The sequence below is a fragment of the Trichosporon asahii genome, assembly GCF_000293215.1.
Source record: "Trichosporon asahii var. asahii CBS 2479 unplaced genomic scaffold scaffold00075, whole genome shotgun sequence".
Taxonomy (NCBI): Eukaryota; Fungi; Basidiomycota; class Tremellomycetes; order Trichosporonales; family Trichosporonaceae; genus Trichosporon; species Trichosporon asahii.
This window is the reverse complement of record NW_014040850.1, coordinates 1479400-1497039: the sequence shown is the minus strand read 5'-3', so window position 1 is coordinate 1497039 and position 17640 is coordinate 1479400. Positions and strand designations below refer to the sequence as shown.

The 17640-nt window shown below is 58.6% G+C and overlaps 8 protein-coding genes across 8 annotated transcripts; 3 read left to right on the top strand and 5 right to left on the bottom strand.

Annotated features, from left to right (window-relative positions):
- Nucleotides 1-517: 517 nt before the first annotated feature.
- A1Q1_06091 (uncharacterized protein) lies at nucleotides 518-2363 on the top strand (the record flags this gene model as incomplete). The annotated part of the gene is made up of 2 exons (XM_014321300.1): nucleotides 518-1532; nucleotides 1885-2363. 2 exons carry the CDS (start codon nucleotides 518-520, stop codon nucleotides 2361-2363), a joined length of 1494 nt encoding a protein of 497 aa, XP_014176775.1.
- Nucleotides 2364-2434: 71 nt separating this feature from the next.
- Nucleotides 2435-4309, bottom strand: A1Q1_06090 (cleavage/polyadenylation specificity factor; the record flags this gene model as incomplete). Its single annotated transcript, XM_014321299.1, has 2 exons — nucleotides 2435-4042; nucleotides 4082-4309. 2 exons carry the CDS (start codon nucleotides 4307-4309, stop codon nucleotides 2435-2437), a joined length of 1836 nt encoding a protein of 611 aa, XP_014176774.1.
- A 520-nt stretch (nucleotides 4310-4829) lies between these two features.
- Nucleotides 4830-6419, bottom strand: A1Q1_06089 (uncharacterized protein; the record flags this gene model as incomplete). Its single annotated transcript, XM_014321298.1, has 4 exons — nucleotides 4830-4916; nucleotides 4961-5051; nucleotides 5184-6127; nucleotides 6174-6419. 4 exons carry the CDS (start codon nucleotides 6417-6419, stop codon nucleotides 4830-4832), a joined length of 1368 nt encoding a protein of 455 aa, XP_014176773.1.
- A 2835-nt stretch (nucleotides 6420-9254) lies between these two features.
- Nucleotides 9255-11102, bottom strand: A1Q1_06088 (transcription regulator; the record flags this gene model as incomplete). Its single annotated transcript, XM_014321297.1, has 2 exons — nucleotides 9255-10609; nucleotides 10817-11102. The coding sequence occupies 2 exons, from the start codon at nucleotides 11100-11102 to the stop codon at nucleotides 9255-9257; spliced, it is 1641 nt and encodes a 546-aa protein (XP_014176772.1).
- A 229-nt stretch (nucleotides 11103-11331) lies between these two features.
- Nucleotides 11332-12700, top strand: A1Q1_06087 (sorbitol dehydrogenase; the record flags this gene model as incomplete). The annotated part of the gene is made up of 5 exons (XM_014321296.1): nucleotides 11332-11409; nucleotides 11527-11799; nucleotides 11877-11898; nucleotides 11936-12213; nucleotides 12251-12700. The coding sequence occupies 5 exons, from the start codon at nucleotides 11332-11334 to the stop codon at nucleotides 12698-12700; spliced, it is 1101 nt and encodes a 366-aa protein (XP_014176771.1).
- A 1148-nt stretch (nucleotides 12701-13848) lies between these two features.
- Nucleotides 13849-14816, top strand: A1Q1_06086 (uncharacterized protein; the record flags this gene model as incomplete). Its single annotated transcript, XM_014321295.1, has 5 exons — nucleotides 13849-13852; nucleotides 13951-13961; nucleotides 14296-14341; nucleotides 14423-14537; nucleotides 14576-14816. 5 exons carry the CDS (start codon nucleotides 13849-13851, stop codon nucleotides 14814-14816), a joined length of 417 nt encoding a protein of 138 aa, XP_014176770.1.
- Nucleotides 14817-15072: 256 nt separating this feature from the next.
- Nucleotides 15073-15853, bottom strand: A1Q1_06085 (uncharacterized protein; the record flags this gene model as incomplete). The annotated part of the gene is made up of 3 exons (XM_014321294.1): nucleotides 15073-15348; nucleotides 15578-15700; nucleotides 15776-15853. The coding sequence occupies 3 exons, from the start codon at nucleotides 15851-15853 to the stop codon at nucleotides 15073-15075; spliced, it is 477 nt and encodes a 158-aa protein (XP_014176769.1).
- A 509-nt stretch (nucleotides 15854-16362) lies between these two features.
- Nucleotides 16363-16963, bottom strand: A1Q1_06084 (uncharacterized protein; the record flags this gene model as incomplete). Its single annotated transcript, XM_014321293.1, has 2 exons — nucleotides 16363-16776; nucleotides 16814-16963. The coding sequence occupies 2 exons, from the start codon at nucleotides 16961-16963 to the stop codon at nucleotides 16363-16365; spliced, it is 564 nt and encodes a 187-aa protein (XP_014176768.1).
- Between the last annotated feature and the right edge of the window lie 677 nt (nucleotides 16964-17640).

Genomic DNA, 17640 nt, shown 5'->3' with positions numbered 1-17640 from the left:
GTGTAGATACGCTTTCGTTAGTTACGGGCGCCGGAGAGGAGCTCACCTCCGAGTCGCTTCAGGTTAGATTAGCCAAGGAGGAACGCTTACACTGAAGATGTCAGCAAACAAGGGTAGCGGCGTCTTTCGGCTCCAGAAGGCCAGGTAACGCACTCAACAGGCCGTCCATGTCAAAGATGACATACTCGATTTTGCCGCGCTGTGCCATTGTGTTCAGATGTCGCAAGGAAAGAGGTTTATGGTGAAGCCGAGGTTTGTGTCGAATATCCGTCGGTCCGGAGCCCTTGAAAGAGATGGCCGCATGCGGCGTACGCGGCGTTGCGCCTTGAGACATGAGGTGAGTGTCTTCGCTACACGTGACGCCCGAACCGGCAAAAGCCGATATGACGAACTATTCGTAGCACGCGGAGGCTTACATCCGGCGGGCCGGAAAGTCCACCATCATGAACGCCGCATGCATGTTGATAGACGACTTCTTGCCCACATTCTTGTTTCTGTTGTTGCATCATCCAGCACAATGGAAAAGAACGACTACACCCCGCTTCCTCAGCACGATCAGGCGCCCGTCGAGGTGCCCCGCCAGCGCCGTGCGACCTGGAAGCTCGCCATCCCGGTCGGTATCCTCTTCCTGCTGCTGACGCACCTCACGACCTCGACCATGACTGGCAAGGGTCTGTTCGGCTGCGCCGGGAAGGCTGAACACGGAGCTCACATGAAAGGTCACGGACACGCTGTCGCGCACCACGCCTCACTGCTTAAGGAGGCGTCATGCCCCGCGCAGCCCAAGCCAATCTCTGTCGGCGCCGACTGGGACATCATCAACGACGAGTCGTACGCCGACAAGGCTGCGGGCCGTCTCTCGCGTGCGGTTCAGATCAACACTGTCTCGTTTGACGACATGCCTTCGGACCCCAAGGACCCGCGTTTCGATGGTCACACCAAGTTTGCCAAGTTCCTCGAGGACGAGTTCCCGACCGTTTACTCCGGTCTCAAGCACGAGATTGTGAACGAGCACGCGCACCTGTTCACGTGGGAGGGATCGTCGGACCGCAAGCCCATCTACCTGATGGCTCACGAGGACACGGTTCCTGTGAACAAGGACACCGAGGACCAGTGGACGTTCGGCCCGTGGTCTGGCGAGATCACCAAGGACCACTCAAAGGACACCCCCGGCACTTGGGTTTGGGGCCGTGGCGCCAGTGACTGCAAGAACTCGCTCATGGGAATTCTTGGATCGATCGAAAAGCTTCTCGAGGAGGACTTTAAGCCTGAGCGTACCATCCTGATCGGTTACGGCTATGACGAGGAGATTGGTGGTGGCCGTGGCGCGCTGCCCATCGCCGAGCTCATCGAGGAGCGCTACGGCAAGGATGGTGTCGAGTTCATCATTGACGAGGGCTTCTCTGGCATTTCTGACGCGTACGGCGCCCGCGTCGCCGCTCTCGGCATGGCCGAGAAGGGCTCCATGACTGTCAAGCTCACTGTCAACACTCCCGGCGGCCACTCGTCCATGCCCCCTCCCCACACTGGAAGTGAGTATAATCTCTTGACCAAGCTAACATACAGTCGGCCTCATGTCGCGTCTTATTGTTGCCCTCGAGGACCACCCCTTCGAGACGTCCCTTTCCGCCGAGTCGCCGTTCCTGCAGTACCTGACCTGCCTCGCTGACTTTGCGCCCGAGTTCCCCAAGGACGTCAAGAAGCAGGTGCGCAACCCTAAGAAGTGGAACAAGCTCGCCAAGGAGCTCGCAGCGCAGGACCCCATCTCCAAGGCGTTTGTCGGTACGAGCCAGGCTGTGGACATTATCTCTGGTGGCGTCAAGAGCAACGCGCTTCCCGAGCTTGTTGAGAGTGAGTAGAAGTATCAATTTAGGCTAACCGCAGCGATCGTCAACCACCGCATCGCTTTCACCAGCTCGGTCCACGAGACCAAGAAGCACTACAAGGACGTTGTCGTACCCGTTGCCAAGAAGCTCGGATTCTCCATCTCCTACTTTGGCGAGGAGCCCGAGGAGCGCAAGGCGCAGCACCTGACCATTTCGGTCGTCGGCCACGAGCACATTGACGGCCTTGAGCCCGCACCCATCACGCCCGCCGACTCGTCCGCCTTTGGCTTTATTGGCGGCACGATCAAGACCGTCTTTGGCAAGCACACCGTCATCGCCCCCACCGGCATGTTTGCCAACACGGACACGGCGCGCACCTGGAACCTGACTCGCAACATTTACCGCTTCTCGCCCTCGGACCTCAACGAGTCTGGCGGCATCCACACCGTTGACGAGCGTATCTCCCTCCACGGCCACCTTACCACGACCCAGTTCTATTATAAGCTCATCCGCAACACCGAGGGCTGGGAGGCGTAAAGTGAATGGAATTTGTACATCCTCAGAGGATTATGCATGATGCAAAAGTACACTGACTATGCTACTCGATTCTAAGCTTCTCCGTTTGCTTCTGTTTCAGGCTCCGTCTTGACCGCTCCACCTTCGGGCGGCGTTTGTACCGCAGGCTCGGCGGCCGCGTCCCCGGATACGTCAGGCTTGACGTCCTCAACCTTGGCGCGCTTGCCTTCACTCGCGGCGTCCGACTCCTCCTCAGCCTTGCGTTTCGTACCGGGGCTGGGAATATCCTCGCCGGCAGGGCCAGGTGACGCTGACCCGCCACGGGGCTCGTTTGCGAGCAGGCGCTTGGCGGCCACAGTCGACATTTTCTCGGCACGGCAGGTCGCGTGATAGATCGTGCCATGGACATCGACGGCGTTCATGAACACCCACTCCTCCTCGTCCTCGGAGAATTCAGGCTTGAACTGGTCCTTGCAAATCGGGCATGGTGGAGCGTTGTTAGGGTCGCTCGGAGCGCGTACCCACTTTCGTCGGAGCGCGGCGATGCGCTCAGCTGAGAGCTTGTTGGCGCTGGCGAGCGTGGCCTCCTGCTTAACGGGCGACGAGGGGCCAGCCTCGTTGCTCTCGTTGATCCATTCGCCGGCGCGGGGGAGCCAGCGGCGGTGCGCTCCGCGTCCCTCCGTCTCGCGCTCCTTGCGATTGCGACGGAAGTGCCAATCCATATGTGCCTGCAGGTTGTTTTCGCCCTCCTGGAATCGCATGCCACACTGCTTGCATCGCACAGGGAGATGAGAGACAGGAAGGGAGAGCTTGGACAGGTCGAAAACGTCCACCTTCATGTCCAGCGCAAGAATCATGTCCTCATACGACTGCAAACTGTCCTTTGGAGTCGCAGTGGGAGCGGGCTCGGGCGTATGTGTTTGGCTGAGGACGCCCGAGAGGTTCTTCAGAATATCGGCCACGTTCAAGTTGCCCGGCACTGCAAGAGGAGTGGCGGCGGGCGGCGGTGTCGGCACCGCTCCAGCACCGAGAGGAGAGCGGTAAGAGGCAGGGGGCTGCGTAGGGAATGGAGGATACGTCGGGGTCGGCTGAGGGAATCCACCTGCTTGACTTGGCGGGTAAGGTGCGCGAGGCTGGAAGTTGGGCTGAGCAGGAGGCGGACGGCTGACGGGTGCAGCACCTGTCTCCTTGCCAGCCTGCATGGCGCGAATCTTCTCCATTATGTCCACGAGCTCGTTCTGAGACACTTGCGTAGAGGAGAGGAGCTGGTCGATCTTGACCAGGACGTCGACCCGCTTCGCTTTGGCCATTGAAAACTCCTGAGCCATCTCCTCCTCTTTCTCGCGCAAAAAGGCACGCAAAGTGGCCTGCACCGACTGCTGTGTGAGCTGCTGAGGCGGTGTCGAGACGGCAGGCGGAACGGGAGGTCCCACAGCAGGGAGTGCTGATCCGAATATTCCTCGCTCAACCTCCTCACGAACTCCAGCAGGATACAGTTCGGCACCGTACGGTCCGCCGGTGCGCCATAGCTTGAGCATTTCCTCCATCTTGGACTTGGTCACGCCGTCTACCTCCCGGTATGCTCGAAGATAAAGGCGGGGCATGATTGGCGGCAACAACTTGTCGGTATACGGGGCGCCGACATTCTTCGAGATTGAATCGATTAGATACAGCAGGGGTAGCTTGCCTTGCGGCGGAGCCTGTTCGGTCAGTCAAAAGGTTAGCTAATAGGTACTTACCCGAAGAACTGCACCCTCAATCTCCTCAACAATAGCCTGCATCGCTTGCCAATTGTTCTGGTCGCGCTGCTTCATGGCCTCTATGGAGAGGTTCTGGATAATCGGCCGAGAGTTGAACGTGAGTTCCGAAAGTCGATCCGCGTACCAGGCGCGGAATGGGTCTGGTGGGGGATAGTAGCCGCCATGGTTTGGCTGCTGGTGCTGAGGTGGTGGATAGTGCCCATACATGACGAGCGGGTTACTAAGCAAAAGCCGCGAAGAGTCTGAGCTGCAGCGAAATCCTGTATCCTAAGAGTGGGATGAAGCAGATCCAGACAGCGTCGGGCGATTAGTGATCAGTCGTTGTTCTACAAGCAGCGGATACGCCAGCCTGAATGGTTCAAGAACCGATGTCTCTAGCCCCACAAGAATGGGTGCACCAACAAATGACGATACCAACTGACAGTGGATGGTATTCTGAAGACAGTCTGCACGTTGGACGCTATAAGTTGGATGCTTGATGGTGGATGGGTGGTTGGAGAAGACTTACAAGCGCACCGACATGATGATCGCAAGCCCGGCGTCCTGGTGCGCTGGCTCTGGCCTGGCGGGATAAAAGACAGAAAATAATCGTCGATATTCCCCCGAGTGGCGATGTTCCCTCAGCGTCAGTCACATTGAACGCACATCCGACGATCTGTGAACGCAACATTCATGCTTTTCGTCACCTGAATGCAATGCAATACATGGGGTTTACAATCACAACTATCTAGCCGGTTCTCGAACCGTAATCTACTTCGTCTTCGTCGTCGATTGGGCCGGGCAGAGCGTACTGTACCTTCAAGTTGCGAGCATCCTGGAGAAGCTGCCGTCAACTAATGAACCTCTGGCGAAACTCACCCTGTCAACGTCCATGGGCGGCAAGTCCAGCAGCATCAACTTGGCCTCTGATCCATCTAGCTCTTCCAACGTTCTGTCGTTAGACTGAGGGCTAAGTAGGATCATGGGGGGCCTACTCTTTACACGTGGCGAGGATTGCTACGCAGACGTAACAATGCAGCTCGAACATGTCATTGGAAGCGAAGTACGAGTCTGCGGGTCAGCTCAACGTCTGTGAGGCGACTTACCCCACAAGCGTAGCACAACTCCAAGCCACATCTCTCGGCTGAGCAGTGTTGTCATCCACGACATTGCGACCTGGGTCATGGGCACCTGCTCATCCTCGAAGTAGGCATGCAGCTCTGGTAAAGCGAGCCGGAATAGTCCGAGCATTGTGCCTAGTCGGGAAGGCAACGGGGGGAACTCCTCTGAATAGTCAGCAACAATAGCTACGCTGCGCTCACTCATACGATCCATGAGCCTCTCGAACCCATAAAACACGGCGATTGGTCGTGCCAAGCAGCAAACAAAGGGCGTTGCGAGGTACACCCAGTCAGCTGGCGCCGGCGCCTCTCCTGGTCGCCAGTTCGGCCGGGGGGAGCGATCTCCGTGTGGCTCCGCCTCGGCATCCCCAGGTTTTGGTGTGCACCCAGAAGCATGCCAGTACTTGCCCAGCACCTCCTCAATGAGAGCAATATATCCATGCCTCGAGGGCGGTCCCGAAGGAGTTGGAATTAAGAAACCTTTGGCCCGAAACATGGCTGCCGGTGTTCCATCGTCGAGAGACAGATGCGGAGGGTTCATTGGGTTCGTCCCAGACATTGGAGGTGAGTTGGAGTACGACGTATACGGTGAGGACGAGGCGTACGAATTGTTCAGCAAGGACGACGACGTCAACGAACTAGTCCCCACAGAACTGGACCGCGAACCCGACGAGGTATGGATGGTCTGGGTTTGGGCTTGCGGTGGCGCCGACGTCTCGGCGGTAAGCGCGGTGATGAGGCTTTCATACGTGGGATTCTCGAATCTCCTCGTGTGATGCGCCAATGCGGTGTGAAGTATTAGGGATGTGAGTTCGGACGGCATTGTCGAGGGAAGTGCGGCATAGTTGACCCGCAGCTGCTTCATGAGCGTCATTTCTGACGTCTTATCTTCAGAGAGCACACCCAGCAGGTACATCCAAACTTCCTGTGGTGAGTTAGAGGATTCAAGGTTCTGCACTTACTCCACGGACGCGGGGAGGGATACCGTTGCGGGCGCTCTCCCGGAGCTTATCCAGTTGAACATGTTGTTCAGCCGTCAGGAGCTCGACGTAATCCTGGAGATTGGTCGACATTGTTCCAAAAGCGCTGGCAGAGAACGCGACTATCGGTAGGCCATGATCGTAAGGTCGGACTAGGAGAGTCGCAGTACGGGTGATGGGCCAAGTGGTTGCTCGGTCCTGTGCTGCACACACCACCGGTACATTCTCGCTCCCCATGTGGACAGATAACGCGGTTTGGTCCCGTCGCCCTTGGTGGCAACAATGATGCCTCCACCCGGACAGAGTACAGACTTCCGCGTTGCCGTCGACAGCCATCCCGATCACGTGATGCCATTCCGCCCGGCTCAGCCGTTCACTCAAACCGATGTCGCCATATCTGGAGATCAGGGTACAGGGTCTAATCCTGCGATTCCTAATGGCCGACGTGATTAAGTTATCGCGCGATGGCGAGCTCAGAACGTTGAGATAACCCGAATCAGCGGCTATGCAACAACATCCCGACAAAATCTCTGTCAGCCTCCTCTTAAGCCAGTCATGACGTGCAAAGCGAGGCAACGCTCCTCCTCTTTCCTGTTCTCTTCATACCCCAAGTTCGACCGGTCCAGCATGGTCTACACGACCCCTACCTGGATCAAGGCGTGGCTCGCGCTCTCGACAGTCATCGTCATCTGGGGTAAGTCACTCATCGCTTGCTCGTCTGACTCGTAGATGCGACCTACTGCTTCTACATGCCGCGGTCAATGATCGGAGGTGACCTTGCTTGGATCTGGGCTCCTTACAAGTGAGTTGAGACATGGATCGCTAGCTGACAGCAGCCAACTACCGTACTCGGCTGTCGATCTTGCATATGGATGGCGCGCTCTCGAGGAGAAGACTGGATTCACGCTGGCCCAATGTAGGTGGCTAATCAAGCTGAGAACTGACGACAGCCGCCCTCAACTATCTCGAGGCTACGCTGAACATTGTCTCGCTGCTCCTTGGCGATCACCCTGCCGCGCCACTGGTCGCCATCATCACGCTGTCAATGACCTCGTCAAAGACAATCCTGTACATGGTCCAAGGTGGGTTTGAAGCGTTTCATTAGCTGACGAGCAGAATACTTTTGTGGCGGTTGCAATGTCGCGCACAACGACTTTTGGACGCTTTGGGGCTTCTGGGTGCCGATCAACTGCGCGTGGATTGTTGTCCCGGCCATTGCCGTCCTTCAGCTCACCCAGGGGCTCACCCGCCAACTGTCTCGCGGCTATAGCAAGGGCAAGCGTCCACAGAGTGCTCAGCACGTCGCTCTCGACGAGAAGACTGCCCCACGCGTCTCAACTGAAACCCCGTTCGTCCAACCTGTCGGGGGCGCTCCCCTTCCTCTCACGTTCCACCCGAAGGGTTTAAACGCGCTCGTTGTCGGCTCAAACCGCCTTACGGCCTCGCGAGTGTTCACGTTTCTCGACGCAGAGGCTTGGGTTACGGTTGTCAGCGACAAGCCCTCGTCTGAGCTTCCCGAGGAGCTGCAGTGGCGTATCCAGCAGGGTCAGATTCGCTTCGAGCGCTTTGGCGGCAGCAGTGGCGCCTGGCAGGCGTTCCTCATCGAGAAGCGCGCTTCGCTTGTGTGCGTGACCGACACGCTGATCTCGACGGAGAACAGTGACACGGCCCTTGACGTTGCCAATACGATCGCGTCGGCTGCGCGCAAACTTCGCATTCCGATCAATGTCGCCGACCACCCCGAGCTCTCGACCTACACCTTCCCTTCCGTGCACCGTTTCCGTGGCTCGGACGGCCCGTCCAACCTCCAGGTTGCTGTCAGCACTAACGGCCAGGGCTGTCGTTTGGCAGGCCGTATCCGCCGCGAGATTGCCGCCAAGCTTCCGTCCTCCGTTGGTGCCGCCGTGGACAACATTGGCTCGCTCCGCTCGGCTGCCAATGGCAGCGTGTCGGATGAGGACGAGTCGACGCCCTTAAACAAGCCCGTGCCGCAGAAGCGCGCCGACGTTGACGACCAGCTGCGCCGCATGCGCTGGGTCCAGCAGATGAGCGAATACTACTCCTTTGATGCTCTTGCCAATCTGAAGTCGGAGGATATGGACGCCGCGCTCGAAGGCGACCTGCAGCTGGAACCGCTGCCGCACCACGAGGGCAGCCAGGGTCGGATTATGCTCGTTGGCTCGGGACCTGGCCACCCCGGTCTGCTCACTGTTGCCGCTCGTCATGCCCTCGAGAACGCCACCCTCGTGCTCAGCGACAAGCTGGTTCCGGCTGAGATCATTGCTCTGATTCCGAAGACGACCAAACTGCACATTGCGCGCAAGTTCCCGGGCAATGCCGACGGCGCGCAAAACGAGCTCATGGAGCTTGCCATTGCGGGTGCGCGTGCCGGCGAGACCGTCGTCCGCCTCAAGCAAGGTGACCCCTTTGTCTACGGTCGCGGCGGCGAGGAGGTCCTCTACTTCCGCGAGCACGGATACGAGTGTGCTATCATTCCCGGCGTTAGCAGCGCGCTCGCCGGCCCCCTCATGACTGGAATTCCCGTTACGCAGCGCGGCGTCGCCGACAGCCTCGTCCTGTGCACCGGCGTCGGACGTGCTGGTGCTGCTATCCAGCTCCCCGGCTACGTCAAGTCGCGAACTCTCGCCATCCTCATGGGTGTCGCGCGCATCGACTCGCTCCTCGAGGCGCTCCTGTCGCCCGACCATGCGGGTCGCGATGGCGCCGCCTTCCCCGCCCACCTCCCCGTCGCCATCGTGGAGCGCGCATCGTCTCCCGACCAGCGCGCGATCCTGTCAACTCTCGAGAACATTTCTGACGTCATCAAGAGCCTCGACCAGCGCCCGCCGGGCATGATTCTCGTCGGCTGGGCGGCCATGTGCCTCGACGGCAAGGGACGGGTGGACATTCTGGACGGTGCCGATGAGCGTGAAGCTGTCGCCGGATGGCTCGGAGGAAAGAAGTACCTCACCAAGGAGGGGCTCCCCGAGGAGTGGAAGTACTTTGCCAACGTGTAGCATTATAGACATTATTAGAACCATCTTGGCATCTCATGCAATAGTGTACAACAGTCTAGGGCTCGTCCTTGACGGCAGGCGCCTGAGGGGGAGGGGGCGGAGTTGGTAGCCGCGCTGGAAGGTCGGCTGGAAGGTCGGAAGGCGTAAAGGCTGGGGTTGCCTCCGCTCGAGAGGAGGGAGGCATGTAGTAGGCTGCCATCTGCTCCTCCACAAGAGCATCCTTGACCTCGGGGCTGTGCAACTGCAAATGAGGCTTACGCTCCTCGTCAACGTCCATCGGCGCGGGCGAGCTTCTGTCCGGCGCTGCAGGCGTGCTGGCAGGACCAGGAGTGCCCTCAAAGTGAGGCATGGGGTGAGATTCGGGCACGGGTGTTCCGTTTACTGGAGTGCTAGCGTTGCTAGCGCCAGTGCCGAGCTTCTTCTTCTTGGATGGGCGCTTTGGTTGCGGCTCCATCTCCCCTCGCGCTTTGGCGGCTTCCTCTGCGAGGCGTGCCGCCTCTAGATCCTTATTGATCTTTTCCGTCAACTCGATCTCATCCCGCTCATCCCATTTCTCCTCCTCGGCACGAAACTCGTCCCACCGCTCGGCTACACCGCGCGTCCCCGGAGGAAGCTCAACAGGTGCGAACCAGTCAGGGCCAAAGTTTACGCGCGCCTTGCCCCGTCCAAAACACGACACCATCGGAAAGTAGCCCAGCGTGCCGTCGTCGTGGCACAGCGCGCGCTCGCGGTCGCCGGTGTTACGCTTCTTTGGTGGAGGGATTTGGCCAGGTAAGGGCGGTAAAGGGAGAAAGTCGTAAATGTTCTCAAAGGCCTTGCCATAGCTCACGCCATTGATGAAGAACTCGATGTAGCTACCTTCCAGTGTCTTGAGATCACGGTTGATCGGCGCTGCAGGTTCCGCGTCGCCCTTCTTCTTCTTGATACCCTTCTTGACCTCCGGCACGTCTGCCATCGGCGGCTTGCCCTCCCGGTTCACAAGAGCCTCCATCTCCTTCTGAATCGGATACTCATCTTGCTCGAAGTACTGCTGGCCCTTGTAGCGGAGAGGCACACGCCACCTTTTGACGTACGCAGCGTCGTCCCGATTCTCCGGCTCCGACCGCTTCGGAAGACTGATCAAACATCCGACCACATCCCCAGTAGAGAACGGCTTGTTGGCGTATGGCTTCGGGCGAGCAATGTGGAGCTTTTCGCCGTTGACGTCCCGGATACCATAGCTGTAGCCACATGCGCCGACGGGCGCGTCCAGTACGGCCTCACGTCGACCCCATCCTATTCGCACGTGTGGGTTGCCGCTATCGCCCGATCCCTTCGAAGCACCCCTGGAGCCCGAGCCGTTCTCGATGAGGACCTCGTAGTACCACAATCCTTCGCGAACAGCGAGCGTAGCACGTCCGGATCGGAAACCTTTGTCGGTAAAGCAAGTCATGCCATCAGGCGACAAGCGGAGAAATGCAGAGCGATCGAGCCATGAGATTGAGACCGGCGGAGACGGCGGGGGCCCGGGAATGGTGCGGAAGAACGGTAATAACGGAGACGGAGACGCGTTCGGCGAGGGAGCACAAAATGAGTAGCGGTAGCCTGATGTTAGCTAGCGCGTGATGTGCGGCATACCTTTACTGTTCATCGGTAACTCGGTCCAAATGAAGCACTCTTCCCCGCGCTCAAGACCGTCACCACTCCCAGCAACCACCTGCGCCGGTCGGGCGACCTTGTCGTTGTGGCCAGGTGCGGGAGTAACGTTATAGCCCGGAGTTGGCGTTCCCTCGGCAGCAGCGTCGACCAGACCGCTGGTACTGGCGAGCGTAGGAACTTCGCGCTCCGGAGAGACGACAGCAGGCGTCGATGGCCCTGAGGCGGAGGTCGATACCGAAGCCGAACCTCGCCGCTTCGATGCCATGGTGTGCTACTGGGATGAGTGATCGGTACGACAAGAGTGGCTTGATGGTGTAAACAGCTAGTCACGTGCGCCGAGCCGCGCCGTGAGAAACCGCATCGGAGAGTTCTCGGTGGAAAGACGGTTATCGCTCCTGACGGTATCCGCCGGCAACAGCCTGACGGCAAGGCATAAATGTGTTGCCCGGGGCATCTCTTGTCCTCTTCTCATCTTCTTCTACGTATAGAACAAAATGGCCACTACCACCGAGGTCAAGACCGACAATCCCAGCTTTGTCCTCCACGGCGTACACGACGTCAAGATCGAGGAGGTGCGTACAGCGGATGGTCTGGGGGATCACTGCGCTACCCACGCCTTGATCCATGCAGACTGCACCAAAACCTTGCGGGTTTATAAACCATACTATTCGAGACTATACTAACTGAAGCGCCCTATTCCCGAGATCGAGGGAGACCAGGTGCTTGTCGCCATCTCCAAGACCGGTATCTGCGGTTCGGACGTCCACTACCTCGAGCATGGTGCCATCGGCTCCTTTGTTGTCAAGGAGCCCATGTGCCTCGGTCACGAAAGCAGCGGAAAGGTCGTGAAGCTTGGTCCGAAGGTTCCTACATCGGCTAACCTCGCTGTCGGTGACCGCGTTGCCCTGGAGCCTGGTATGGGCTGCCGCGTCTGCGAGATGTGCAAGAGTGGCAAGTACGAGGTGAGTGTGCTTAGCAAACAGCCCACTGACGTCAGCTCTGTCCTAACATGACATTTGCTGCTACGCCACCCTTTCAGTACGGCACTCTCTGCCGCTACTGTGAGTGGGAATTTTTGTCTCTGAATCTGACTGGCAGACAAACTCCCGTATGACCTACTCTACAAGCTGTCCGACAATGTCTCGGACGAGGACGGCGCCATGATGGAGCCCTTGTCGGTTGCGACCCACGCTCTCAACACCTTGGCCCAGCTGCGGTCCGGCGAGAATGTGGTTGTCTTCGGTGCCGGACCTGTTGGTCTTCTCTGCATGGCTGTCGCCAAAGCGCTCGGCGCTGCCCGTGTTGTCGCGGTGGACATCCAGAAGGAGCGGCTGGACTTTGCCAAGAGCTATGCCGCCACGGACATCTACTTGCCTGTGAGTCGGCATGACCTAGGTGACTTGCTGACCATAGCCTGCCAAGAAAGAGGGTGAAGACCTGGAGGCGTACGAGGCCCGCAACGCTGCTACCCTCCGTGAGACTCTCAACATTCCCGAGATTGGCCTCAGCGCTCTCCAGGTTTGCATCGACGCTACCGGTGCCCCGGTATGTATCGGCACCGGCTTGCAGCTTCTCGCCCCGGCCGGTCGTTTTGTCCAAGTCGGCATGGGTCCCAGCACCGTTCCCATCCCCATGTTCGCCATTGTCACCAAGCAGCTCAAGGTGCTCGGCTCGTTCCGTTACGGCGAGGGAGACTACCCTCTTTCGATTTCCCTCGTCTCTCGTGGTCTCGTTGACCTCAAGCCCCTCGTCACCCACCGCTATGCCTTCAAGGACGCCGAGGAGGCTTTCAACATCACCAAGAATGGCCACGGCAAGGATGGCAAGCCCGTTATCAAATGCATTATCGACCCTCCCCAGTAGTTAACTGAAGTGTAGTGTAAGAATAGGTTATGATATCATCAGACGTCGCTGCGAACCTGGCATAGGAACAGCCTGTGTCCATCACGTGATATACCGGCCATTTTGACCGGAACCCACGTGGCGCCGATCATGCCTTGGCGTTATCGTTCCCGATCCGTGCACCTGATCAACATGCCCTTGCAAGCCTCTTCTCCGTGGAAGCCACCGAAGACGATGATCAAAAGGCAACAACGACGGTGCTGGCAGACGCCGTCTACACTATCAAACGAGTCTACCTGTTTCGCTGTCCTGCACGTCGAGGATGGTCGGCGCGAATGTGGAAGAGCCTGTGTCTCAAGTCCGTGGCACTCGGCGTCTACCGACGTTTCCTGATTCTGCGACCGCAGCCGGAATCGTCCATGCAACTATTGACAACCATGCAGTGAGCAAAGGCTGCAGGTTGTTCCATGCGACCATCCAAAGCAGGGTCCACTTGGCAGGGGTATTGCGCGCAGGTGGGGTGAGGAATGAGAGTGACATGGGAGAGAATGGCTGAAGGCAGGTCCAGTGAACCGACGAAGACTGCTTGGTGAATTTCGGGACCTCTACGAATCTGGGCGAGCCCGATCGATCCAAGTCCCCGACCGTTCGACTGACGGTCCTGTGCACACCAACAACCATAACTCCGTAACGCCGTTAAATCTGACACGTCGGGGTTGAGGCTGAGTCGTGCGTGCCCAGTCATCGGTCGGTCTCCCACCGTGGACGTTGGCCTATGCCATCGGCCACATGCGCATCAAGCCCATGGCACAGGCTCAGACTTGCATTCTGTGGTTGGCGGCGGCGATGCGATGCACACCAAGACCAAGCAACGCCCCAAACCTGCCCAGTCCAGTCAGCTCTTCCGGTTCTTCCCCTTAGTCCCAAGCCCGCACCCCCGTCACCCCTACCACCCGTCCCCACCTCTCACTTCTACCTCCACAAGCTCTAATCTGCCATCCACACCTGTGCATCGCCGAGTCAGACCCCGCTTTCCGTCACATAAACCCCTCCCCGCAAACTGCATTCTTTACTCTCCCCCGTCGCACACTTGCATCTCTCTTTCTTACACTTCCTCACTCCACAACAACTCGACAACCAACCACTCAACTCGATTCACATCCAACGAAATGGGTAAGTCGACCCCGTCCGATCTTGGCCGCGCCACCCGCCTCTTGGGCCCACCATTCCACCATAGTGAAAACCATGCTGACGCATCCTCCACCATACAGCCCGTACCAAGGTATGTTTTGCACCACATTTTCACGTCGGTCTGCGTAAGGAAGACATCGGGTGGTGCATGCTGCGCAGTCGTCTCGCCACACACCCCACCATATCACCAACCACCAAACATCCATGCATCGTCACACACGACCTTCGACATCATGCATCCACCCTCGAGCGACTGTGCATGCATCTCCCATCAACTGCGTCTGCATCGTGCATACGTCCTCCAGCAATGCCATTGTACAGCCGCGCCGGTCATACTGAGACTCCGCGCCCTCCTGCCCCACCGATGCCCGTCCCTTTGCAGCCCTCCTCCCTCGCAGCCTGTCAAGTTGATCTAACGCTTCCAGCAAACCGCCCGCAAGTCCACCGGTGGAAAGGCTCCCCGCAAGCAGCGTGAGTCCCCTCATTTGTGGCATGGATCGCTGTACTGACATGCTCCCTCCCCTCCTCCCGCTGTCGTCGCCATACCCACAGTCGCTGCCAAGGCTGCTCGCAAGTCGGCTCCCACCGCCGCCACTGGTGGTGTCAAGAAGCCTCACCGTTACCGCCCCGGTACCGTCGCTCTCCGTGAGATTCGTCGTTACCAGAAGTGAGTTTTGCCGAGGCGCACGGATCACTGACGCCAAGGTCCACCGAGCTTCTGATCCGCAAGCTCCCCTTCCAGCGTCTCGTTCGTGAGATTGCCCAGGACTTCAAGACCGACCTCCGTTTCCAGTCTTCGGCTATTGGTGCCCTTCAGGAGGCCGCCGAGGCCTACCTGGTCTCGCTCTTCGAGGACACCAACCTGGCTGCTATCCACGCCAAGCGTGTCACCATCCAGCCCAAGGACCTCCAGCTTGCCCGCCGTCTCCGTGGTGAGCGCTCTTAAGTCACTCTCCTGAAACGTCTGCTTAGAGACATGTCAAGGATCAGTGCTCGTCACTTTGGGGCTGCCAGAACACGCTTTGTTTGTACATACACCTGAGTCTCATGCTCAACCTTCGCTTTTCGCTCGTCTCCTTTCATATTGCCCTACCTTCAACTTCTATTCTAGCTTTGCGCTTCTCAGTGCGAGCAGTAGATGCATTAGTTTCTCGTGTGCCGAGTGGTCAACGTTTACAGTGTTACAGATAAAGTACAGCGGCCTACTCCATCGGATGGTCTACCTCACCGTCCTCTCCCTTGTCTTCGGGCTTCTTCTCCTCGCCGAGCCTGAGGCTCTGCTCACGCATACTCTCAACACTCTGCTGAAGGAGCTGCAGGGTGTCTCGCTCAACGCGAAGACCGTAGAGACCGAGTCCAACCTCCTCGCCGCGCAGAGCCGCGAACGGTCTCGGAATCCCATCGACCGGCGATGGGCGCATCGCGTTCGGCGCCGACCGCGTCTCGCGCAAGAAGTAGACCGTCTGTCGGAGGATGAACTGGATTTTCTAACCGTCAGTGCACTTAAAGCCGGGGGTTGAGAGACCACGACGACCGGAGCGAGTGACGCGCGTTGATTCGGCTCCACGTCACCGCCGCTAGTGTCTTGCTACTGGGACAACTTGCGTTCCCGCTTGCCCACTATGCCTTACTAGTCGCCGCAGCGAAGGCTGGGTCCGGTCGCCGAGGTATCCCATTGTTCCAGCCGCGAGCCCAAGGTCAACTCACATCCAACGTGTTCATGTATCGGTCCACGGCCTCTTTCGCTGCTGTTCCGACCTCCTCACTCGGATCGCTCTCCTTCAGGTGTGTCAAGACTGGCTTCACGTCCTGCAGTAGCGAAGGAATCGCCTGGCGTTAGCGCCGTCACAGCGAGGCATGATGCAGCTCCGCGCGCCGTTAAAACATGCGGTGATTCACACGCACCTTTTCTGCATTCAGAAGCGCAGTTAGGAGCGACTCGGTGTCGAGAGACGTGAGCTCGAGCGGGTCGGATTCGGACATGGTGGATGATGTGAATGCAACCCATGATTGACGAGACCTCCACTTTTCGTAAGTTCTGCAATCGCTCTTCTCCATAAACGTAACAGTGGGAACTATCCCTCGCATCATAATTACATGCAGAGATAATAAATGCACAACCGTAACCGTATCAATGAGAGGAGACTAAACAACTATACACGAACATGGACGCAGACATATTACTTGGCAGGCTCGCCTTCCTTCTGCGCGTGACCTTCGCCTCTGGCAGCTCGGGAGAGCGAACGCAGCATGCTACCAAAAACGCCGCCGCCATTGCTGTCGCGGCCGCGGTGGTGATCTTCACGAATGTTGCCCGCTCCACCGCGTCCACCCCTCATGACGGGGCGGTCTTGGGCAGCCATCTTCTGGTGAGCGTCGCGCTCCTCTATTGATAGCTTTGAGATGTCAACGGGCGAGAAATTCTGCCCCACTGACCCCGCCCCGCCGCGACCAGTCGAGTGTCTGGTATTAGCTAATGACGCTGGGTGTACTCACTGCTTGCCAACTTCCTCTTCTTCGTACTTCCTGCGCACTTCCTGCTCGTAACGCTGCTCCTGAGCGCGCCGCTCCAGGTCCTCCTCAGCAATGTCTTCGGTGATGTTGCCGTAACCTCCGCGTCCTGCGTGGGTAGGACCAAGACGGGTGCGAGACGCCTCGCGGATCCTAGCCGGCGAGCTGTTCGTGTCGCGGACGGCGGAGCGAGAACGTGAGCGCGACGCGGCCGAGCTGATGTTCCCGGCCCCACCACGGCCGCTCGAGGTGGGGAGGTCGGCCTCGCGACCACGTCGCTCGGCAATGAGCTGCTCCTGAAGAGCGTCTTCGTTCGCCTCCTCGATAGCAGTGCGCTTGGGGTCGCGGGAAGGCGAGCGAATGTTGCCAGCACCACCACGTCCGGCATGAGTGACCTGCTCGTTAGCCTGCAGCCTAGGTAGTCCCACTCACTCTCTCGACGGACGGGTCACGCAGTTCTCGACCGCGCTCGGCTCCAGGGATGACGTCGGGGTCGGGACCCCTGCTGACGGAGCGCACGAGGTTGCCAGCGCCACCGCGGCCAGTCGAGATTCTCTGGTCGCGACCACGCTCTTCGGACATGTTGCCTGCGATAGTTAGATGGGAGTTGAGGTTGAAGGAGTGTGAGGGGTAGCAAGAGGTGACAGGGTGATAAGGTGATAATAAAGGCGATCGTCGGTCGGTCGAGCCCAGAGAGCCAAGAGATCAGAAAGCCAGCGTGACTGCTTGGTACTCGGGTGGCAAATGCGGAGATACAGAGTCTCGGGCCTCAGTGCATGCATCCAAGCCCCCCCGGTGGTGGCTGCAGCTAGTGCAGCGAGGAGGTTGCGATCAAAGTCACCAAGGTGCGCTATCTGGAGAATGGCTGTGATTGGCCGGGCCACCAGGTCACACCATAGATCTCCACTGCTGCGTCTCCGTTTTCGCGATAAGAGGGCATTCTCTCACAGGCGACGAGGGCCCGTGAACACAATGGCGCCTGCGGGACTCCAATGCTGCCCGACCTGCCCGCTCAAAGATAGGCGCATTCAGCCTGGACCGGCAGAGCCACAGAAGCAACCTGGCTTCGCGAGATGAGCCTGCGCCTAGGCTACTACGATGACACTCCCTTATCGCCCCCCGCGCCCCCGCGATTCACCAATCCCCACCATCCCCGACCCACTCGCCTTGGTGGACGCGATGACCTCTCCACTACCCCGCGCGCAGAACCCTAGAGTTCGCGCGCAAGCCCGATAGTTGACGATTGACGGACGGTACTC